Source organism: Scomber japonicus, chromosome 19 (genome assembly GCF_027409825.1).
Source record: "Scomber japonicus isolate fScoJap1 chromosome 19, fScoJap1.pri, whole genome shotgun sequence".
NCBI classification, from domain to species: domain Eukaryota; kingdom Metazoa; phylum Chordata; class Actinopteri; order Scombriformes; family Scombridae; genus Scomber; species Scomber japonicus.
The window spans coordinates 32,111,766-32,136,356 of NC_070596.1; the positions used below are offsets into that span (position 1 = coordinate 32,111,766).

General features: G+C 40.3%; 2 protein-coding genes across 2 annotated transcripts; both read right to left on the reverse strand.

The window, feature by feature from the left end:
• Positions 1-539: 539 nt before the first annotated feature.
• Positions 540-18,134, reverse strand: LOC128379958 (helicase POLQ-like). The gene is made up of 19 exons (XM_053339596.1): positions 18,029-18,134; positions 17,927-17,998; positions 16,782-17,469; positions 16,518-16,696; positions 15,112-15,312; positions 14,380-14,452; positions 13,904-14,001; positions 12,564-12,662; positions 11,785-11,930; positions 11,067-11,306; positions 9,410-9,551; positions 6,695-6,799; positions 5,822-6,029; positions 5,571-5,728; positions 5,351-5,449; positions 3,159-3,332; positions 2,082-2,195; positions 750-884; positions 540-641 (listed from the first exon to the last, which is right to left on the reverse strand). The coding sequence occupies exons 1-19, from the start codon at positions 18,122-18,124 to the stop codon at positions 540-542; spliced, it is 3,129 nt and encodes a 1,042-aa protein (XP_053195571.1). The 5' UTR covers positions 18,125-18,134.
• A 1,558-nt stretch (positions 18,135-19,692) lies between these two features.
• On the reverse strand, positions 19,693-24,351 carry LOC128379959 (septin-5-like). Its single transcript, XM_053339597.1, has 3 exons — positions 24,296-24,351; positions 21,726-23,199; positions 19,693-19,758 (listed from the first exon to the last, which is right to left on the reverse strand). Exons 1-3 carry the CDS (start codon positions 24,304-24,306, stop codon positions 19,693-19,695), a joined length of 1,551 nt encoding a protein of 516 aa, XP_053195572.1. The 5' UTR covers positions 24,307-24,351.
• Between the last annotated feature and the right edge of the window lie 240 nt (positions 24,352-24,591).

Below are 24,591 nucleotides of genomic sequence, written 5' to 3' on the forward strand. Positions count from 1 at the left end.
CTACATACTACATCACTATAATACTGCAGTACTTTTACTGTAATACTACATACTACATCACTATAATACTGCAGTACTTTTACTGTAATACTGCATACTACATCACTCATAATACTGCAGTACTTTTACTGTAATACTGCATACTACATCACTATAATACTGCAGTACTTTTACTGTAATACTGCATACTACATCACTATAATACTGCAGTACTTTTACTGTAATACTGCATACTACATCACTATAATACTGCAGTACTTTTACTGTAATACTGCATACTACATCACTCATAATACTGCAGTACTTTTACTGCAGTAAAGGATCTGAGTACTTCTTCCACCCCTTAGTTACAGTACTACACTTCTCACATTGAAAAAATCATCAAGCAGAGTTGATCTAAGACATTATTTTATTATTAATAATAATTATTATAATGATTATTATGATATATTTTCAGTGACACAATGACATAAAAAAATGAAGTTGTTCCCAGATCAGTTGTTTCCAGAGAGAATAAAACTTCTCAGTAATGAATGAGCTCAGGTGAAGAGTGTGTGTGAAGCTGAGGGGAAGTCTACGGGCATCATCAGCAGCTCATCCACTTCCTCCTGCAGCGCCGCCGCCTTTTCATTCAGCAGCATCTGGAACACAGAGAGACGTCATCTGACCACACAAGGAACAGTTCACGTGTTAATTCTGACTACGAGTCAAAGCGTGCAGCACTGAGAAGACGTTAACATGGTGCTCACTTTAGCCGAGGCCACGATCAGGTTGGCTTGTTTCTTGTAGAGGTTTTCTATCGTCTTGGAGAGAACTGCTGGGTCGGCGTTGGCCAGGTGAGTCAGAGTCTTATAGCCGGCGTTATACAGCTGCTTCGCTCTCGACTGGAGGAAAATACAACAAATATTAATAATGTTGAATATAATACTTATTAAAACCAGAGAATACAAAGTGTTTTACAAGGACACAATGAAAAAGGTTACAACAAATCAAATTGATGTAAATATGCTGAATATTAGTTTCTTGATCTTATGAAACTGATTTTCAGAAGAAGATTCCCAACTAACAGGAATCACTGTTTAACCAGGTGATCACACTTTAAATATATTTAAACTGTGTAAATAATGTAGAATCAATATTATCAGAGGGAGAATCTGATCAGTCAGGATTCAGAGGCCAAAATCAGCTGAATTTCAGAGTCTATAACATAAAAATCAGTGATTACGGGGAAAATCAGAAGCAATAAAAAGGTGGAAATATTCAAACATCTGTAAACATGAAGTGAAAATGTATAAATAGTTTTATCTGCCGTCTCTACGATCTCACAGGTCGTGTTTCTGAGCTGTGATTAAAGTTCATATTGATTCTGTGATCTGACAGATTATAAATAAGAAGAATGATGTTGCATTAAAACACAGTATAGTGACCAGTGAGCAGAGGTTTATCGGTCTGTTTCAAACATGAATAGAGACAATAAATAATACTCATATTAATAATGATGATGAAATTGCTTTTGAAGATGGAATAAATCATCTCAAAATAAAGTTATGTGGTGATATGTCCATGTTTTTTTGTCTTTCTGAGCTCAGCCGCCTGTTTCAACAGTCAACGCTGCCCCCTGGTGGCCGTGCAGTGAACTACATCACCTCAGCACAGCATCAGTTTAATAGAAAGACAACACAGAATATTAGTGGGGTTGCTTAAGACTCAGTCATTTCAAATTGATGTTAAAGTTTGGTTTTCACTTCTAAGTTGAAGTTAAGGGTCTATAAAACAATTTTGGTCCGAGTGTCAAACACACAGATAAAAAAAAAGACCTCTAGGGGGTGCTGCAAAATATGTAAACTGCTATAACTTTTAATTGGATTATCCAATTTTAACATATGAGGTATGTATGGATTCAGAATTAACAAGAGAAACTGGTATGTCAAGCATTTAGTGACCAGATTAAAAATAATGACACTTTTAGCCCAATTTATTAAATGGACACAAGCGAAATGATGATATATTAAATCCAAAGTATGAATGACTTCTTTTCCCTTCTAACCGAGTGAACAGTGGTGTGAAGGCTCCACACTGACCTCCATGACTCCGACTACCTCCATCAGAGGGATCAGCTCCGCCTGCACACAGTAGCTCAGCCTCCGCGTCAGCTCAGTCAGCAGAGCTCTGAACGGCCAGAACTCCTCCAGCTCCTGAACACAGCAAGCACACCTCCCATCAGACCTCACATCACTGTCACTAGGCATGGGCCGGTTAACGGTTTCAAGGTCTACCATGGTATGAAAAAGTCACGGTTTCAAAATCACTAAATTGTTCTGTCGTTATCGTTCCTGTGGTATGAGCGGGGTTTTTTAATGTGACGTCTGGTCAGAGAGAGAGTGGAGGTCGCTCAGTTCTTGTGCAGCTGCAGCGTGAAGTCCAACCCCTCCCGTACTCCGGTTGCTGTTACAAGCAGGTAGCTCTGCAGGCCTTTATGATGGCTGAAGGAGGCGAGCCCCCCGGACTTCCCCCCCCCCCGACTAAAAGCGCCAAGTCGGCTGTATTTATACTTGAGCTACCGTAAAAAGCCAGACGGCCGCAGCTCGGAGGAAGAAGGTAACAGACAGTAGCAGCGTGAGGAGGAAATACATCCAATATGATCGAGAGCAAGTCTCCAAAAACTGATGAGATTCAGTTTTAAGCTCCTGCTGCATTTATTTATTTATTTATATTTATCTTAGATGTGTTTTCACTTTTTTCAATTATTTATGTTCTGATCTTGAGCCACAAGGTCGGTGATTGCATTTATTTGCATTTTGTGTTTTTTCACTAAAAATAATTCATTTATGTCGTGACTTGAGTTGCAGATTTAGCCTCAGTTGAAGGACTGCACCTATTTTTTTTATTTATTTAGAAATAATTCAGTTATTTTTTATTATGTTTTATTTTAAATACATATTTACTAAAAATAAAAGACCGTTAAATGGGAAAAAAAACCCTTTTTTTGGTTTTAAATACAGACATTTCAAAATATCACATTTTAGAGCTGTAATCATAAAACCGTGAAACCGTGATATTTTTACCTAAGGTTATCATACCGTCAGAATCTCATACCGGCCCATGCCTAGTGTCACTGTTATTTATGAGTACGAGCTGATACACAGATGAGCTCTGACCTCAGTGAAGTGCAGCACGCAGGAGCAGAAGGCCGACGAGGAGCTGAGCAGCGTCTGAATGAAACCTCGACTCAGCTGAAACTTGTCGGAGACACTCCACAAGCTCGTCTCCTTCAGCAGAGAGAACAGCACGAGAGCCAAATACATCCTGCTCACCACCACCATGTTCACACTCTGAAACACATCATCATCATCATGATCATCACCACCATGTTCACACTCTGAAACACATCATCATCATCATCATCACCATCATCACCATCACCACCACCATGTTCACACTCTGAAACACACGACGACATCATCATCATATCAACTAGTTTGGCATGATCTTACATCCTTCCTTCCTTCCTTCCTTCCTTCCTTCCTACCTAACACCATATCAACTAGTTTGGCATGATCTTACATTCTTCCTTCCTTCCTTCCTTCCTTCCTACCTAACACCATATCAACTAGTTTGGCATGATCTTACATCCTTCCTTCCTTCCTTCCTTCCTTCCTTCCTACCTAACACCATATCAACTAGTTTGGCATGATCTTACATTCTTCCTTCCTTCCTTCCTTCCTTCCTACCTAACACCATATCAACTAGTTTGGCATGATCTTACATCCTTCCTTCCTTCCTTCCTTCCTACCTAACACCATATCAACTAGTTTGGCATGATCTTACATTCTTCCTTCCTTCCTTCCTTCCTTCCTACCTAACACCATATCAACTAGTTTGGCATGATCTTACATCCTTCCTTCCTTCCTTCCTTCCTTCCTACCTAACACCATATCAACTAGTTTGGCATGATCTTACATTCTTCCTTCCTTCCTTCCTTGCTTCCTACCTAACACCATATCAACTAGTTTGGCATGATCTTACATCCTTCCTTCCTTCCTTCCTTCCTTCCTTCCTACCTAACACCATATCAACTAGTTTGGCATGATCTTACATCCTTCCTTCCTTCCTTCCTACCTAACACCATATCAACTAGTTTGGCATGATCTTACATCCTTCCATCCTTCCTTCCTTCCTTCCTTCCTTCCTTCCTACTAACACCATATCAACTAGTTTGACATGATCTTACATCCTTCCTTCCTTCCTTCCTACCTAACACCATATCAACTAGTTTGGCATGATCTTACATCCTTCCTTCCTTCCTTCCTTCCTTCCTTCCTTCCTTCCTTCCTACCTAACACCATATCAACTAGTTTGGCATGATCTTACATTCTTCCTTCCTTCCTTCCTTCCTTCCTACCTAACACCATATCAACTAGTGTGGCATGATCTTACATCCTTCCTTCCTTCCTTCCTTCCTACCTAACACCATATCAACTAGTTTGGCATGATCTTACATCCTTCCTGCCTTCCTTCCTTCCTTCCTACCTAACACCATATCAACTAGTTTGGCATGATCTTACATTCTTCCTTCCTTCCTTCCTTCCTTCCTACCTAACACCATATCAACTAGTTTGGCATGATCTTACATCCTTCCTTCCTTCCTTCCTTCCTTCCTTCCTACCTAACACCATATCAACTAGTTTGGCATGATCTTACATCCTTCCTTCCTTCCTTCCTACCTAACACCATATCAACTAGTTTGGCATGATCTTACATCCTTCCATCCTTCCTTCCTTCCTTCCTTCCTTCCTTCCTACTAACACCATATCAACTAGTTTGACATGATCTTACATCCTTCCTTCCTTCCTTCCTACCTAACACCATATCAACTAGTTTGGCATGATCTTACATCCTTCCTTCCTTCCTTCCTTCCTTCCTTCCTTCCTACCTAACACCATATCAACTAGTTTGGCATGATCTTACATCCTTCCTTCCTTCCTTCCTACCTAACACCTTATCAACTAGTTTGGCATGATCTTACATCCTTCCTTCCTTCCTTCCTACTTACCTAACACCATATCAACTAGTGTGGCATGATCTTACATTATAACTTTTATATTAAATAAAGCTAATGGAATACTATTGTTCTAAATATTACATTTCATCTGGTTACCATGGAGATCAGGAAACATTTACATTACCCATAAACCCTCCTCAACATTTATGAGGAAACTCTTTTATAAACATATTTCTGTGATATGTTTTAATACACTAACTGAAAACAGACTCTTGATAATCTTGTAGGAGTTTTTTTGTAGCTGCAGATTCACTGGATGACGTTGACCTTCACTCAGTGCTTTCTTACCTTCTTCACAGTCTGACCTGCAGCTTTTCTAGCTACAAAACTTTCAGGCACTCCGACGGTGGCGGACATCTTCTGCTCTGCAGCGGAAAGCAGCGTGAACTGAGACAGGACGAGAGAGAGAGAGAGAGAGACAGAGAGAGACAGAGAGAGAGAGAGACATCTGTCAGGACGCTTCATCAACACTAAACAGACTCACGATGTGTGACGGGCGACGCTCCACCTGTCTGAAGTAAATCATCCAGTCAGGTTTGCACTGTGAGATCATGTCATACGGTGTCACCAGGTAGACCAGATGGAGGTAACTGTTGAGCAGCAGACCCTCCAAACCTTTAGAGAGGTCTGAGTAGAGCTCGTCACTGCGAGTCAGATCCACCGAGCCTGAAAACACACAGACAGTCAGTCAAGTGTCAGTCTGAGGGTTGTACTACTGAAGCGTGACTGACTGAGTGCTGAGGGTTAGGGTTGACTTACCTTTAAACGTAGCTCTTCCCAGCTTGGTGACCTGCAGACTTTCCCCGTGTGTGTCTGCAGAGGCGGTGACGAGGTTTTTCTCTTTCAGGAAGTCGACACACTGCCGAACGACGTCCTGCAGACTCTTCTCCTCACACAGCTGCTGCTGCTGGACGTACAGCAGCGTCCCGCACAGGAAGTCCCAAATCTGAGCCACAGACCGAGTGATCTACGACAGAAAGAAACACAGTAAAGGAAGTTATGGAGTTAGATTTGTTTCATAATGTTGTGTGTGTGCAGCATCCTGGTGCCTTTCATACTCAAACAGAAATGTATATGAAAGTGTGTGCTAGATAATATACATCAGGGGTGTCAAACATGCGGCCCGGGGGCCAGGTTCTGCCCGCCAAGGGGTGTGATCCGGCCCACTTGCCATCCTGTGTTCTTGTCCTTCCTTCCTACCTTCCCTTTTTCCTTTCTTCGTTCCTTCCTTCCTTTCTTCCTTCCTCCTTCCCCTCTGTCTACTCTTCCTTCCTTCCTCCCTCCCTTCTGTCTGTCCTTCCTTCTCCCTTTTTATTGATCCGGCCCACATGAGATCAAATTGGTCTGTATGGGTTAGGGATTTTTTTTTTTGCGAGGAAGTAATTAATCACCTGTCCCAAATACCCTGGATTCAAATACACGCCTAGTCTCTTACGTGAATGAGATAAATAATAGTCCGGGCTATTATTCGATATTTTACGGTAATGTGTTAATAATTTCACACATAAGTCGCTCCAGAGTATAAGTCGCACCCACGCAACTGCGACTTATAATCCGAAATATAAATACGGTAACTAGAGATATTTGTCTTCAACATTGAAATAGAATAATTTAACAGAGAGAAGGATTTACATTCAGTCCGATGAGCGACAGGATGAGACTCAGGACGCCTTTTCCATCGTCGTGCATCAGGTTGCTGTAACAGTTCTCCATCGGAGCACAAACAAGATTCTTAGCCTGAAAAAAACAACAAAAAAAACAAACACACAAATAAAGAAGAAGAACAGAGAAGCAAGAAGTTAATATCAGGTGGAAAGGCAGAGGTTGCTTTTTAAATTACCTTTAGTCTGTTGTAATGCTGTTGTAGGTTTTCCATGAATGAAGCCTTAGCTAAAAAAACGGCATTCATGTTCTTACAGTTACACATTATTTATCAAGGCATTTTATGCACATGGTCAGATCCCACGAAGAATAACTACAGCAAGGCAGCAGCTTCCCTCTATCCTTCCTTGTCTTCTTTCCTTCTTTGTTTCCTTCCCTCCATCCTTCCTTCCATCTTTCCTTCTTCTTCTTTTCCTTTCTTCCTTTCCTTCCTTCCTTTCTTCCCTTCCTTCCTAATCCCCTTTCCTTCCTTCCTTTCCTTCATCTTCTTTTCCTTTCTTCCTTTCCTTCATCTTTTTTCCTTTCTTCCTTCCTTTCTTTCTTCCTAATCCCTTTTCCCTCAATCCTTCCTTCCTTTATTTCCTTCCTATCACTTTTCCTTCTTTCCATCCTTGTTTCCTTCCTCCCTTCCATCTTTTTATTGGTCCGGCCCACAAGAGGGGATCCTAATAAACTAAAATAAATGTACTTTAAAAAAAAAAAAATCGAGACCATTTTCTAATTTTACTTGAGTTTGTCTTTAATTTCTGTTTTTACTCATTTGACCTGATAATGTCTGCAGCTGGATCATTTACTAGCTCACATGGTTTCAGTCAGTCTGGCCTTCATCAGATGTACAAACTGCATCTTAACACTTTAACACACATAGGAGCTACTCCATCATCTAATCAGATCATTACAGGGATGAGTTTGATGAGTAGAGATGTGCATTTAATAACTGCAGAATAACAGACTACTCGCTGCATGACGACATTCACCAGAGCTAAATAGATAACACATCAAAAATAACTTTCAATATTCATAACAAACAATAAGCTTTAACTGCCCAATCTTGTATTAATGTTTAAGAAATGAAGGCTGATTGTCATTTCAATTAAATGATAATCAGCCTTCATTTCTTTACACAAACATATGAATTAAAAGAATTAATTTTACAGGCTTACAGACCGCTAATAATATAATACAATATAACACCGCTGAGCATTTCCTTTACCATCATGTTAGCAATGAGAGACGTAAAGTTAGCTTTCTCTCTGTTCACGTACTAGTTTGGTGATTAGCGTCAGGTCCGTCTCCCTTAGCAACCGTCACAGCAGTTAGCAGCTTTTTGTCCGTGTGAAGCCACCGTAGCTCAACTCTGCTCCAATATATTTCACACCTGACAACATTATCCTTTACTTTCTGGAAGCTTTTAAACCACGCTGGACTTAAGTGTGTCTTCGTCTGCCTCATGTTCCCTCCGGTCAGCTAGCTAGCAGGCTAACTTACTACCGAGTCAGCTAGCTAGCAGGATAACTTACTACCGAGTCAAAGTAGCCGAGAGCAGCAGTGTTAGAGCTCCTCCTAGTGGCTGAAAGTAGCTGTTACTCTCTGTTAGAGCTCCTCCTAGTGGCTGAACTGTTATTCACTCCGTTAGAGCTCCTCCTAGTGGCTGAAAGTAGCAGTTACTCTCTCCGTTAGAGCTCCTCCTAGTGGCTGAAAGTAGCCGTTACTCACTCCGTTAGAGCTCCTCCTAGTGGCTGAAAGTAGCCGTTACTTTCTCCGTTAGAGCTCCTCCTAGTGGCTGAAAGTAGCCGTTACTCACTCCGTTAGAGCTCCTCCTAGTGGCTGAAAGTAGCCGTTACTCTCTCCGTTAGAGCTCCTCCTAGTGGCTGAAAGTAGTAGTATAAATAAAGTTTCAACCATACACTTTGATAAGGTTTTATATTTTCTCCACTTTTATGTAGATTGACTTCAGATGATGTTTTCCTGTTTCTACACTGATTTTTATACTGTAATGTGCTTTTCCTGCCACTAGCTTAGAGCTCCCCCTAGTGGCTGAAAGTGAGAAATGCTCTCCAGTCACTGTAATCTAGCCTTCATGGGTTACTATTATTAACTAAAACTAGCAGAAAAAATAATTTAGTTAACTGAAATTAAAAAAAAAACAAATAATAATAATTAAAAAATAAATAAAAAAATAAATATAAATTACAATGAACAATGCAAAACTAACTAAAACCAAAGCAGAACAGCAGGTAAAGTTTTAGTTTTCTTTTAATTTTCTCCATTTTTTCTGTATTATATTATAGTACCAGTAGGAAGAACACAAACACAGCTCATTTATATAATATAAATAATTTAATATTAAAAACACAGTGCTGCCATAATTAGAGCATCAATCTGGACGTCAATTAATTTAAGAAGCAGACTGTTTTATCAATTTCAACAAAATTTAACGCTCTGTTGGTTGGTTGCTTGTTAATGAAATGCACCCTGGGAGTTGTAGTCTCTTTTGGTTTTATGTCTGCACTCTTCTAAATCTGACTTTTTAATCAAAGAACCAGATATTTACTCAGATCTGGTTAATCTTTTGTTCTGATGATGAAATCAGAGAGTTTCCTGTTGGTCTCTGACATTATTAATGAGAACTAGAACCAGACTTTTAGTGAAATAAGAGCTGCTGTAACTTAATGAGTGAGTCACCATGTTCCTGTCTCTGTCCTGCAGGATGAGGATGCTCTCTCCCTCCGTGTCGATGCCCGCTCTCCCGGCTCGTCCCACCATCTGTTTGTACTGGCTCCTCTTCAGGAAGTCGGTGGCCACGTACGGCGAGCGCAGGATCACTCTGTGGACGCCGAGGTCAAACCCAAAAATAGATTAAATCTGTCATCTCAGAAGACGCAGCGCTGACTCAGCATTTCAAACACTAAATATCAAGACTATAGCTTTTATTAAAACTGTAATGACTGTTTAATACTGCAGTGATTCAGGTTTAATGGCTAAATGTTTGCTTGTAGTATCTCCAATAATGACCCTTCTACTGTAGAGCTGTAAAGATTAGTCAATTAATCAATTAGTCGACAAAGAGAATAAATTAATCTTAAACTATTTTGTTAATCCGTTGATGGTTTCAGTCATTTTCCAAACACAAAAAGCCGAACATCTTCCAGCTTCAGCTCCGGAAACATGATAATTTTCTGCTTTTCTTTGTCATTTATGGCAGTAAACTGAATATATTTTAGTTTTGGACTGTTGATTAACATAAAAAGCAAACTGAAGATGTCACTGTTTGCACTATTTGTTTTAAAACACATTTGATAGACTCAACAATTAATCAAATATTCAAGAAAACAAGCAGTAATAGTTAGTCGCAGCCTTTAAATTGAATCTCTTTGGGTTTGACTGTTGAGATTATCTTCATTATCAATTAATCTGCTGATTATATTATTGATTAATCGATAAATTTGGTCCATAAAATGTCAGAAAATAGTGAAAAATCTGGATCAGTGTTTCTCAAAGTTCAACATGACGTCCTCAAATGTCTTTAAGATTCAGTTTACTGTCACAGAGACTAAAGAAACCAGGAAATATTCACATTTAAGAAGCTGAATCAGAGAATTTTAACATTATTTCTTTAAAAAAAAAAGTCTCAAAATGATTAACTGAATATCAAAAGAGTTGGCTAATAATTAATTGTTTAATCTGTACAGCTCTAGTTGACCATTGGTGCCTTCACAAAATATTTACACAATGAGATTTTTGATGAATAACTATCAGTAATGTGGATATAATGGAGGTAGAGCGATCGTCCACCAATCAGAAGATCAGGGTTTGATTCCCGGCTCCTCCAGCCCACATGTCGATATGTCATTGTGCAAAATACTTAACCCCAAATTGCTCCCGTTGCTTTGTGAATGTGTGTGAATGGTTAGTGTCCCTTTGATGAGCATGGTAGCCTCTGCCATCAGTGTATGAATGTGTATGAGTGGTTAGTCTCTCTCTGATGAGCATGGTAGTCTCTGGCATCAGTGTATGAATGTGTGAATGGTTAGTATCTGCCATCAGTGTATGAATGTGTGTGAATGGCTGAGTGAGTCGTATAAAAGCACTTTGAGGGGTCATAACGACTAGAAAAGCGATATGTAAGGAAAGTTCATTTATTTATATTTATTTAATGACTAAGTGGCAGATAAGAGAACAGCTACAACAGTCTGTTAAGTTTAGAAAATAACATCAATTTACTGTAAACACTTATGTCACATCATGATATAATATTACGATATCGTGACTTTAAGATGATATCTAGTCTTGATATTGTAATATTGTTTTAGCCGTCCTGCTTCTTGCCTCAGAGACTGACCTGCGAGCAGGAAGGTTGATGCCTGCAGCCAGCGTGGAGGTGCAGGTGAGGAGACACAGCACTCCGTTAGAGTACGCCTCCTCCACCAGCTTCCTCTCCTCGCTGGTCAGACCGCTGTGATGATACGCCAAACCGAACGGGACGGTCCTCCGCAGCACCGGACACACCGAGCCGTTCCCGCTGTCCTTCAGATCTCTGAGGAGGACGGACTTCTCCTTCTCCCGGTGCCGCAGGAAGTCCCTGAGACAGTCAGGAGGACATGATGGAGTCAGACAAAGGAGACAGCAGAGGAGACAGCAGAGGAGACACTAGAGGAGACACTAGAGGAGACACCAGAGGAGACACCAGAGGAGACACCAGAGGAGACAGCAGAGGAGACACTAGAGGAGACACTAGAGGAGACACTAGAGGAGACATTAGAGGAGACAGCAGAGGAGACACTAGAGGAGACACTAGAGGAGACATTAGAGGAGACAGCAGAGGAGACACTAGAGGAGACACTAGAGGAGACAGCAGAGGAGACACTAGAGGAGACACCAGAGGAGACACTAGAGGAGACACTAGAGGAGACACTAGAGGGGACACCAGAGGAGACACCAGAGGAGACACCAGAGGAGACAGCAGAGGAGACACTAGAGGAGACACCAGAGGAGACACCAGAGGAGACACCAGAGGAGACACCAGAGGAGACACCAGAGGACAGACCAGCTTCACTCACTCTTTCAGGTATTTGCAGATCATCGCTGCGACGTTCTCACAGTTTTTCTTCGTGGGACAGAAGACGAGACAGGAATGAGTCGGGATGACTTCGGTCACCAGAGCGATGATGTGATCCGGATCGATCTTCTGCATGGAGCTGGAGTACTGCGGGACGGCACAGAGGACACAGACATGGAGCTTTGTGGTGTTTCGTGGTTGTCAAGTTTCTTTTCTGCTGGTCTACACAGAGGAGAGTTTATACATTATTTATATTTAACTTTAGTTGTGCTACTTGTTCAAACTGGGCTGGAAAACTGGTTTTAAATGCAGAATAAAAAAAAATCTTTCTTTAATCTCTTTCAATCTGTACAATAAATAAATCAACTCTGATCCTGATCCGCTTCTAAGTCGTCTAGAAGTCAAGTTTTTACTGATCAGCAGACAGATTAGAAGTTATTAGTTAGTTAAGAAAAACAACGTAGACAGAGATATTTACTTAGATAATCATATCTGTCTGTGTTTGTTTGGAGCTGATAAACATGATTAGAAACAAGATGGAGGTTTCTGGCACAACTTCATCTACTTCCAGGATGTGTGGAGGACAAAAAGTCTGAAGAAAGTCAAAAGTCCAGCAACAATAGTAGTAAGAAGTTAAATATCAGACCAGTGTGCTTCATGTTGCTGGAGCTTTGACTGGCTGGTAAAAATGTCTTCCCCATGCTTTATGGGTCTGTCCTCACCTTTCACATCCACACAACCACTAGTAGGCATGGGATGGTAAGTGAATATTCTTCTGACCTTAAAGTTGAGGTGACGTGATAATCTGAAGCAGTCCTCTTCTTTTGGGTCCACTTCATAGATGGTGTCATTCAGTTTAACGTATTCTTTCAGCTGAACCTGAACGCACCACAGACTTGTTTTAATACAAGTCACAAAAACAAACTTTTTACACATTTACAGCAATAACAACACAGACTAACATTAACTCAATTAAATATCTGTTCATTATAACCAGTGATGGGCATAACACCATTTAAATAAACAGCGTTACTTTTTTCAGTAACGGGTAATGTAACTAATCACTATTTCCATCGTTACAACGCCGTTACGTTACTTCATTAAATGAGGCACGTTACAAACTGAAGCTAATCTACTCAGTGAACCTGTTCTCATCCAACTTTGCTCTCAGCCACAAAAGACGGGAGGGGCGGGACAACAGTGATGATGATTGGTTAAGGCAGAGTAAGATTTCATGGTAAGCCAATCAGAGGCAGCCTCACACACACACACACACTAGCAGAAGCTGCAGCGATGGCGAGTTCAGAGGAAAAGGTTGTGTTTTTAAACAGGAAGTAGAGACACTACTTTAATCTCCTGGAGGTAAAAGGCAGGAACATACATGTGAAATGTACATTATGTATCAGAGCGTCTGTTACAAGCAACTCTGACCTAATGAAGCATCTCTCAACGGCACACGCCACTACAACACTTGTGACCAAAAACACAGTTGTTGACGCTGTTGGCTGTTTTATGCTTACATCTGCCTTTAGAAACCCACTTAGAAAAAAATCCAAATTCTTAGACATATTTATACGTTTTTTAAACATTATTATTTTTTAAAGTAACGCAATAGTTACTTTCCCTGGTAACTAGTTACTTTTATAATGGAGTAATTCAGTTACTAACTCAGTTTACTCTTTGGGAGAAGTAAATGTAACTATAACTAATTACTTTTTAAAAGTAACGTTACCCAACACTGCTTATAACTACAAAACAAAACCATCATCCACATTTGTGTTTAACATGATATATTACCTAAAGTGGTCCATAGCTCTCTATTGGTAATATTTACTCTACTTTCCACTCCCCAATTTAGTGAACTGATCCATCACAGTGAATATATAAAGATAAAGTCTGTTTTTTAAATTGTAATAGTTAAGTTATTACTGTGTGTTTATACAGTGTAGGGTTAGGGTTAGTTAGGGTTAGGTAAGTTCATCTGCAGCAGGTCCGTCTCAAGCTTATGTCCAGCTACCAAAGCTTGATTTTTATAGTGCAGAGAGAAGAATGGAAACAGGCTTTATGAGAAAGCTTGCAGGAAGATAAATGAGTGTTTTAATCAATTAGAAATCACTTACAGGTCTGAAGTCATTCGTGTAGTTTTCAGCTTTCATGAACGTCTGCAGGTCTTTGATGTTTCCCAGAGTGGCGCTCATCCCAATAATCTGAGTCATTTCTGAAAAACAAGAGCAGGACTGTTTATTTAATTCAAAAAATATCATTAAATAACTCCTATTCTTCACATCTCTAGCTCTATATTAATATTCTGGTGCTCTACTGGAATATCTTTGCATGATTTCCAGTTAAAAACTCCTTATTTATCTTTATGCAGCCGCTCAGTCTGAAACAGGCCGTTTTAGTTTCTTTAAGTCTCCAAAGGGTTAAAAACCATCGCAGCATCCTGAAACCTGGCCTTTGTCTTACAGACAGCATCTCTACAAACATTCACCTCAAGTTATAAATGCCAGAAAATAACTAAAAGCTGAATATGCCTCCTGTAAATAAAAAACAGGTGAACAAAGTCAAACCATAAATGATAAAAAGAGACACTTACTGCTCACGTATAGAACTTTAGCTAGAGTCATTTCTATCACCGCCCCTCTGCTGCCGTCTCCCAGCATGTGAAGCTGTGTGAGGAAGAGAAAAGACGTCATTAAACCACAGACTGTATAAAAGAAATGGACGTAACATCCGTGACGTCACCCATTGGTTTGTGGACTGCTGCTCGGAAGCCAATAGTTTCAAATCTGGGCAGCGCCATCTTGAAAATTTCAGGTGCATGCTGGGAAAAATAAAAACACGGATTCTACTTATATGGGCATGAGGCGGATTCATGGACGGACGTATGGGAGGGACCAACGGCGGGGCGGGGAGGTTGCTATGGTTACGAGGGCTGGATCTCGAGGACATTGGTCAATCAACCTGTCAATCAGGACGTAGCCACGCCCTAATGCATACCCTGCTTTATCGTCACATATAAAATCAGGGAGGCCAAAATGTCCCAAATGAACATCATACTGCATTGAAGAAGGCTTTAAACTAGCGATTGAGACCATAAACACATTTTGAAAACGTTTACTGAGGTTAGAAATCAAGTGAGAAGTTGGTGAATTCTCCATTGACTTGTATAGAGACGGTCGCCCCCTGGTGGCCTTTTGATAGAATGCAGCTCTAAGTTACTTCTCCATTGGCTTCTTTTCAGAGGACAGGAACTCCCCGCCTGCATTAAACCTTCCTGTGCTTTAGTTTATTTAACCATGTGAAACGTTTTCACACTGCAGCGTACCTCATCCACCACCACCAGCCCGAGGTGGTCCAGCCGGTCGCTCTCAATCAGAGAGTTGACGAGGCTGTGAGCTTTTTCTATTGTAGCGATGTAAAGAGACCTCTGCTTCCTCCTCTTCATCGGAGGAAACTTCCCCTTGCTGCCAGCGTACTCCTCCACCATGAAGTCCAGCTCCAGGCCAAAGCTCGCTAACCCACGAACCTCAAAAAAAAAAAAAAAAAAAAAAAACACAAAACAGGTCGGAGCTTTAAATTAAAAGCTGTGAGTGAAGTCAAGGAGTCCCACAGAGCTCTATTCACCATTTACATAAATGTTAAAAGTACATATTTATTTCTGAATAGACAAAAATATCAAGTTTCTTTTCTGCTGGTCTGCACAGAGGAGAGTTTATACATTATTATTTATATTTAACTTTAGTTGTGCTACTTGTTCAAACTGGGCTGGAAAACGGGTTTTAAATGCAAAATAAAATAAATCTTTCAATCTGTACAATAAATCAATCAATCAATATTTCCACTTTATTTATAAAGCTCCAAATCACAACAGAGTCATGTGAAGGCTCTTTCCACATAGAGCAGGTCTAAACCCAACTCTTCAGGTTTCATTTAAAGAGACCCAACATTCCCACATGAGCAGCACTTGGTGACAGTGGAGAGAAAAAACTCCCTTTAACAGGAAGAACCCTCAGAACCAGACTCAGAGTGGGAGAACATCTTTTAACAGGAAGAACCCTCAGAACCAGACTCAGAGTGGGAGAACATCTTTTAACAGGAAGAACCCTCAGAACCAGACTCAGAGTGGGAGAACATCTTTTAACAGGAAGAACCCTCAGAACCAGACTCAGAGTGGGAGAACATCTTTTAACAGGAAGAACCCTCAGAACCAGACTCAGAGTGGGAGAACATCTTTTAACAGGAAGAACCCTCAGAACCAGACTCAGAGTGGGAGAACATCTTTTAACAGGAAGAACCCTCAGAACCAGACTCAGAGTGGGAGAACATCTTTTAACAGGAAGAACCCTCAGAACCAGACTCTTCCTGTTAAAAGATGTTCTCCCACTCTGAGTCTGGTTCTGGGGGTTCTTCCTGTTAAAAGATGTTCTCCCACTCTGAGTCTGGTTCTGAGGGTTCTTCCTGTTAAAGGGAATTTTTTCTCTCCACTGTCACCAAGTGCTGCTCATGTGGGAATGTTGGGTCTCTTGAAACCTGAAGAGTTCGGTTTAGACCTGCTCTATGTGGAAAGAGCCTTGAGATAACTTTGTTGTGATTTGGCGTTTTATAAATAAAGATTGATTGACTGAGGTCCAACCACCACAGTCTCTCTCTGGGGGAAACACTGAATAAATAAACACAGAAGAGTACATTTTACATAATCCTGGATAAAATATATAAAACCTTGTGAAGTACCTTCTCTTGCACCAGAGATATGTACGGCAGAATGAACAGACAGTCCTTCTTCCTGCACAGCAGCTCTCTGAGGATGAGGATCTCTGCCACCAGCGTCTTCCCTCCGCTGGTGGGAAGCGAGTAGATCAGATTCTTCCTCTGATGAACGCAGTCCAGGTTCAGACACGTCTCCTGCCAATCTGAAACAGACAAAGGGTTTCCATGGTAACTTCTGCTCATAATCACCTGCAGTCATGTAGAACGTGTTATGAAGCAGAGCGTCACCATAAAGGCTCTTGATTCCTCTCAGGTTGTAGATCAGGTCTCTGACTTTGGTGGGAAGTCCAAAGAACGGTCCGAGGTCGGTGGTCTGAGCAGACACGGTCTCCATGGCCAGCATGGCGACGCTGATCTCCTCAGAAACCACCGCTTCTTTCAGCACCACGGAGCGAGAGAGCTCGGAGGGAACGGCGGCGTTGCAGAGCATCGTCCTCTTCAGTTGGTCGGCCACGCTCCTCCTCGCCTTCGTCTGTCTCTTGGTTTGATCCTCCGTGTGTCTCTTGGTTTGATCCTCCGTGTGTCTCTTGGTTTGATCCTCCGTGTGTCTCTTGGTTTGATCCTCCGTGCGTCTCTTTGCGTCTGAGCTTCTAAAAGGTGTGGAGGTTTTATCTCCATCCTGCAGGCGGCTCTTCTTCGCCTTCTCATTAACTCGTTCTTGAAATTCCAGCTGGCTGACCGGTAAGTCCTCGAAGGATTCGTCTCCGAGCCCGTCCAGGATGGAGTCGGTGAGGACGTCCTCGCTGGACGGTTTTGACGGACGCAGACTTGTGAAGTCCTGCTGCTGATCCACAGCATGGGTCTGAAGATCACGCTGACGCTCGCTCTGCTCTGCATCGTCCAGCTTTGCTAAGAAAGAACTGTCCTCCAAGATACTGTCATAGTCCCCAAATAAGTCCTCACTGTCACTGCAGTACTGAAAGACAACACACGACTGGTTAAATAATGTTCTCTGATTAAAAGCTGAAATAAGTTTTTAATTGAAGAAAAATATCAGCTAAATATAGAAAAACAACAATTATCTGTCTGGAGTAACAACTAAGAATTATTTTCATTATTGATTAAAGATGTTGATCACTGTTACTCAAAGCACTAAATGTTGTCCTCAATTCACTTGAGAAACAAATACAGAATTTATGAATTTTTGGCATTTCTGCTGGAAATATGACTCAAACAAGCTGATGCAGCAAAAATGTCCATCACTGTCTCCCAAAGCCCAAAATGACGTCCTATAAAGCAGCTAGTATTTTTTCTGTCAATCACAAACTATTCAAGCTTGATATTGCACAGTCCGTTTATCCTTATTTGCAGCTAACAATCCATTAGTTGACTAATCCTTTCAGCTCCAGATCAATATTTGATCAATCATGTACCTCAACAGCTTTTATATCAGCCATGATGCTGCTGAGCTTCCAGTTCCTGGGACATAGCTCCTCTCCTCCTCCTCCTCCTCCTCCTCCTCCTCCTCCTCCTCTCTTTCTGGCAGGAGTCAGCTGAGTCTTCCAGCTGTCTCTGGACCTTTTTCTTGAGGAAACTCTTTTCACTTTGATTTCTCTCCTCGCTTCATTCATACCTGTCCAGGTCCAGCTGACGTCACTGTCCAGGTCCAGCTGACATCACACACCTGATGCTACACGTCACACAGGTGTTTAAGAAAAAAAAAAAACCCTCATAATTACAATAACTACACTGCACACAGGAGTGGAGCGGGCACTAATACATAGTACTGCAGTAATATGTTGTTATAAAAGCATTAACAGTGTGGTTTCCATGGTTACCGTTAGGTTCAGGACTTAGCTCACTCCAGGCTGTTTCTTCTCTCAGCTAGCCAAAGAGTCTCCGTAGCGACTATAAATTAATTATAAATATCTACAAAAATATATAAAAGTCTGCAGCTAAAAATGTTCGAACAAAAAACGGATGCGTTGCTTTCATTTAAAGGTAGAGGTTATAAACACTCAGAGATATGAGCTCAGTGTGTCTCACGTTTGAATTGTGTCAACATCAACAGCTGAGCAAGAGAGAAATCCCAACATCACTTCCGGTTTAAGTTTACCGGTCAGTATCTAGCAGCAAGCTAGCCGTTTCGACCTGTTTTGTCATTTTCTTTAATCAATTAGTGATGATAAACTACTGATAAGCTGCACAAATGAAGCCCATACTTACCAAGAAGCCACAACCTTTGACTAAGTGGCGTATTTCCTCTAAATTGTAGTTTATCTAACGTGTTTCAGAGGTTTGTTTGCTTGCTAATGTTGGTTTACAAGATCTAAAACACTCACATAAATACTGTGAGGAGAGTAGTTACATACGTTACTTAATGACACTGATACGATGTGATAAAGAATGATTATTATCACTATTTGTTCATTTAACTCTGGTAGCTGGATGTGTCACCGCGTCTTTGAGCGCAGGAGGATTTCTATCTTGTCCTCCAGTATCTTTGAAGAGAGTTCATTTCCGCATCAACGGCTGAGCGAAGGAGAAATCCCAACGTCACTTCCGTTTTCTAACCACCTTCTTCTTGTTTTCACTATTTTAATAACGTAGCATTAGTGCTAACTGAACAGTCTGTATAGATAGTTTATCACAGAAACATAAAGGCGACAAAATACTAAGATTTAGTTTCAGTAAGTTAATAATATCCTGAACATGACAGTGATTATATAGCGAAGTGCGCCCCCGTGAGTTCACATAGAGATTGCATGGCCGCTTTTCGCTGCTCTTCAATGTGTCACGGTTTGATGATTATGAAAAGATAATTAAAAACTAAAGAAATTATTTAAATTAATTAACATTATGGGGCATAACCCACAAACGGGGACCAAAAAAAGGGTAGACTATTCTCATAAACTTCAATTACAGCTGCTAACATCTGTCAGTAGTAGAAGGGTTGAATCTGTAAATGTTGAGAAATCCCGAATTAATAAAGACAATGATTTACATCAGGGGTCTTCAATGTTTTCCAGGCCAAGGACCTGGAAGATGGAGCGATGGAGCGGGGACCCCCTACTTATATTGTATGAAATTGTGTTGTATATTAAACTGGGAGGGTTGGGATGTCTGTAATACAAAAGTTCATATTCATGTGCAAAGTGCGGCCATGATAAAGTAAAACACAAATGAACTAAAATGACTGTTAATAGTTTATAAATGTGATTTCTCTGTGATGCTGCTCAGTGAACAACATGGACTCTGTCTCCACCTGGTGGACAAAATGAAGAATTACTCAATTATAGATTCAATTGTTTTTATAGGCTACACAAACGGAGGGAAATGGGTTTGGTGGTCACACTCACCACTTTAATTTGAATACCTCAAAAACTGTATTATTAATAGATTAATTTTCAGTATGTAGGTTGCTGTTGATCTTGTTTGTTTGTTTATTTTAATGAAAACTTTTTTGAATATTTCTTTTTACATATTTTCTATCACATGGATGGTCTTGTTCAGATTGTAGACTGAAGTTAAAATATGAACATTTTCAATCTAAAATAAGTTATATACATACATACATACATACATATATATATATATATATATATATATATATGTGTGTGTGTGTGTGTGTGTGTGTGTATGTATGTATATATCAGTTATAATATCAGTTTTGGTTTGTAGTTGAGTGCAAAACACTTGAGCTACTTGAAGTGTGCACAGTTTAAACACTTGATCCTTCTTGTAATATCAGTTCATGTAATATTCTTCAGGACATGTTCATTATGATGCTGTGAGCTGTGTTTTCTTTGAGTCTCTGTCAGACTTGCTGCTCAGAATAAAGTCAAACAGACATTTAATGAACAAAGTTCAGCAGAAGCTTCAACAGACTCAGAAAGCAGCTGATGATCCAGTGAAGACACTCTGAGCAAACTGATTTCATCAAGCTCACACTTTATTCATCATTCACAGAAACATGATTTCATGTAGAATAACACAATATACTGCAACCACTCAAATATCACTGCTTAGAAAATAAACTACATGAATGAATACAAGTTTTCCCACATGGCCTGTGTCATCTGAAATATTAAACTCATCATTACAAGCTGTATGATTCAAATACACGTGAAGAAAATCTGATCAGACAGAAGCTAATACTAAACCATATAATCCTCCCTTTGGGTGTTCCCACACCTCCAATCAACCCAAGTCCTCATCAATTAGCATTTAGCATCATTCCACAGTGATTATACAGATATAATATGATTAACATCAGGTATTTGAAGTCAGTTATAAATGTAATGTAAGCATGGCAAAACTCAGTTCAGCACTTGCCTGCGTTGTGCAGTTGTGTGTAAATTAAAACAAAAATCTGAAATATATCAAAAACACAGTTTGAATACATGTTTAAAATATTACATATAAAACTAAACTATTGCTCAGTGCTATTTAAACTCCATCAAAATATAATCAAAAGATATGCATCAAAACTTAAAGTCAAAATAAAAGTAAGAAGTAGAAACAATTAGATAGTGTGAACATGGCAGAGAAATGTCCATCAGGTTTCTATAATCCCCTACTCCAACTACTGAAAGCAGCTGTGTGCTTCTTGTTTCTTGGTTACTGAAGTGCAGCTGAACACACTGATGCTGTGTTTTGATCTGATGACTGAAGCTGAGAGCAGAAAAGAGGCTCAACTATGACAGGAAGTGATGTAAAAACAGAGTATTGATAAGAAGAAAAGCAACAGCTGCTGTTACTGTGAGACAGATTGTGGCTCTGCTTTGACTGATGTGGATCAACTAATGATTCCTCTGTAATCTGAACAGTGACCAGACGTCCAGAATTAAACATTCAACTACAAGAACAAACAGCAACAGAGCTCCTGTTTCTCACAATCACACACCTGACATTTAAGAGAAGATTCAATTCTTTTCTGATGGACATTTTACATCAACATTGTAATTAAAAGGATTCTAATGAAATAATGTTTGTGATGTTTAAACATTTGTATGAACAGTGTAGATCTTGTTGTCTACTCAGCTGGTTGATGTTGTTCAACTAATTTTTATTTGTATCTGCTTTACCAAATGCTGTTGCCACTTTACCCATCATGTACCTCAGCCCTCCTCTGGTTCCTTCATCCCGTCGACTCTTCATCTCCTCCAGCTTCTCCACCTTCTCTGTGTCTCCTGTCTCCTTCATCTTCTCAATCAGGAAGTCCAAGTGGACATGAGTGGACAGTGAATCAACATTCATGGCGATCTGCTCCAGATTAACAACATGTTGGTAGACCTCATCCAGCCACTTTATCTTCTCTGCTGTCAGTTCTTCCATCACTGTGTCAACATTTTCCATCAGGCTCTTCTTCTTCTCACTCTCTGACTTATTCTCTTCATACTTTTTTTTCATATCTTGTAGGGTCTTCTGGACTTTCCTGGCCTTGTTCACATAAATCCACTCCTCTTTCACATGATCTGATTCATGACACTTCCCTGTACATGAAGTGCAGTTACCATCTTTCATGACCTCACACCATGAAGGACTGGGGGCCATTGTGCATCCAGGATAGTGACAGTTCTCTTCACAAACGTTACAAGTGACAGCTCCTTCAAACAAAACAGGTGGGATATCCAATATCACCCCAAACTTAAATCCACCCCACATCCCACCCTTGATAGGCTGTTTCTCTTTGTAGGGCTCATCAACTTCTACAGTGAACTTCTCATTCTTCTTCATCTCTTCTTCATGTTTCTTCAGAGCCTCTTCAGTCTGTTGGATCTCTCTCTGTTTCAGTTCAATCAGCTGGATTCTTTCTTGCAGGTTTTGGATGCAGGCTGTCAGTCTGATCCGTGAGTTCAACACTTCAACTGTTGTCTTCAGCTTCTGAGGTTCAGATTCTTTCAGGAAGTCTTTGAATTCTTCCATTCCTGCCTCTGTTATCATCCATGCATTCTCTAAAGGAACCTTGCTTTTCTTTGTTCTCTCTTTTCTCTGGCAGTTATCAAACAGGAAGTGAACAGTTTCATTCTCTTCATCTTTGGCACATTTAATGTTTGCAGCTTCAAGAGCTTTCAGAACATTTTCAGGTGTTATTCCATTAGAGTGTGTAATGAGAGATACAATGTTCTCCTCAATGTCTTTCCCAAACAGAGACATCACTGAATCAAAGATGTACCTCAGTCGATCACTCACTCGATTCTCACTCGCCTTCATCACCAGACCCACTGCAGAAAGTTCATGAACTCCATCGTCTGAGCGGAACAAGTCAAATAATCTTTGACTAACGATGACATCATGTTCGATCCCTCTGGTGTCTCCATATCCAGGAGTATCGATGATGGTCAGAGAGTAGGGCAGAGTTACATCTTCATAACCAAAGATCTCGTACACGATCACATCTGATGTCTGACTCTCTGACTGACTTCTCTTCTCATCTTCTACGATCTCAAACCAGATGTTGTCCTCAAACTTCACTCCCATGGTGTAGTTGAACAGAGCGTTGATCAGAGTAGATTTTCCTGATCCTGTTTCACCTACAAGTAAGATGGTTCTGTTTGTCTTGTTCAGGTTTTTCTCTCCATCAGTTTTTCTTGTCAGAGTCCCAAACTTCTCTTCCTTTGGTCTCAGCTGGTAGACAGCAGGAGATCCTGAAGAGATCAGAGTACTTTTGGAGATGATGTCCTGGTATCTGGATGAGGCGTTACTGGTTGGGAAGAAAAAATATAGAACAGTTTAATACGCACATAAACGTGTATCCTTCTCTTATAGTATATCAGTAATTATTTTATTATTTTTTAGTTCATTATTTATTTATATGCATTTGTACTTAAGAGAAAATTCAATTCAATTAATTAACTATTTTTAATTATTGCTGATTTGAATGAAAATGGTGTGTGTGTGTGTGTGTGTGTGTGTGTGTGTGTGTGTGTGTGTGTGTGTGGTTTTGATCATATAATATTTCATGTCATAAAGTTGAATTCTTATATTATTTGTATCATTTTTGACTGTGATGAAGACAGTCGTGTAGAAATGTTTCTCTATTTGCATTAAAGGCTGCAGATCAATCAGTCTTTTCTGTCCCTGATGTGAGAAACATGTGATTCAGCTTCACATTGCTAGACGACGCCTGCAGAAGCCTTTTTACTCAGAGACCTTCTGATATTCAGCTGCACTACATAAAAATGAAAGCTGTATGCAGGTCAACAAGAGAAACATGAAAACATCAGAGCAGCAGCTGTATGACTTCATCAGAGAGCTGTGTAATGTTCCTTTAACAGACCTGAAGAGACTGAAAACACATCTGGAAGCTTCCTGATTTTACAGTCAGGTTAACATACTTCACAGTCTCTGGTGTCATTTCTAACATTTCTATAATACTTTAATATTCCTACAGTAACCTGACAGTGACTATTTCTGTCATCAGTGTTTATGTCTCATAACTTCATCCAACTTTATTTCAGTCTGAATTTATCTTATAAACCAACATTATACTTTCTATGGTGAATAATAAACACTGAGTTTATGATATTGTTCTGAAATTGCATTATAGGGATATGCACACACACACACACACACACACACACACACACACAGAGACACACACACACACACACACACACACACACACACACACATACACACACACAGAGACACACACACACACACACACACACACACATACACACACAGAGAGACACACACACACAGAGACACACACACACACACACACACACACACACACACACACACACACACACACACACAGTATTTTAATGGTTATTTGTGGTCATGTTACTCACCACTGTGCCATGATGCTGTCTGACAGAGAGACTCCACACGCTGAGGATGAAACAGGTGTGTTGGTATCTGTGTGGGACAAAATGAAAAACTATCATAAAGTGAAATAAAGGTGTGAAGAAGCTGCTGGAGAAAGTTTCAGTGCTGCACATTTTGAGCAATGAGCCGCTCGGCCAACAGCGTCTCCTAGAAATGATCTTTGTTTGCTGCTAAATGGAAACAGCAGATATGTTCTGAAGGAAATGTCATGCTGCCTGGATGAAGCTTTTATATCAACATCATGAGGACATGTTGCTCA

What these genes read in the sequence shown, in the direction of transcription:
- LOC128379958 (XM_053339596.1), bottom strand. Translation starts at nt 18,124, where the DNA reads ATGAATGAAGCGAGGAGAGAAATCAAAGTGAAAAGAGTTTCCTCAAGA. An exon ending in GCGTGCTGCACTTCACTGAG is followed by an intron (nt 2,196 to 3,158) that starts GTCAGAGCTCAT and finishes TGCTGTGTTCAG; the next exon opens with GAGCTGGAGGAGTTCTGGCC. An exon ending in TGATCGTGGCCTCGGCTAAA is followed by an intron (nt 642 to 749) that starts GTGAGCACCATG and finishes TCTGTGTTCCAG; the next exon opens with ATGCTGCTGAATGAAAAGGC.
- LOC128379959 (XM_053339597.1), bottom strand. An exon ending in TTGATTCACTGTCCACTCAT is followed by an intron (nt 19,759 to 21,725) that starts GTCCACTTGGAC and finishes TTTGTCCACCAG; the next exon opens with GTGGAGACAGAGTCCATGTT.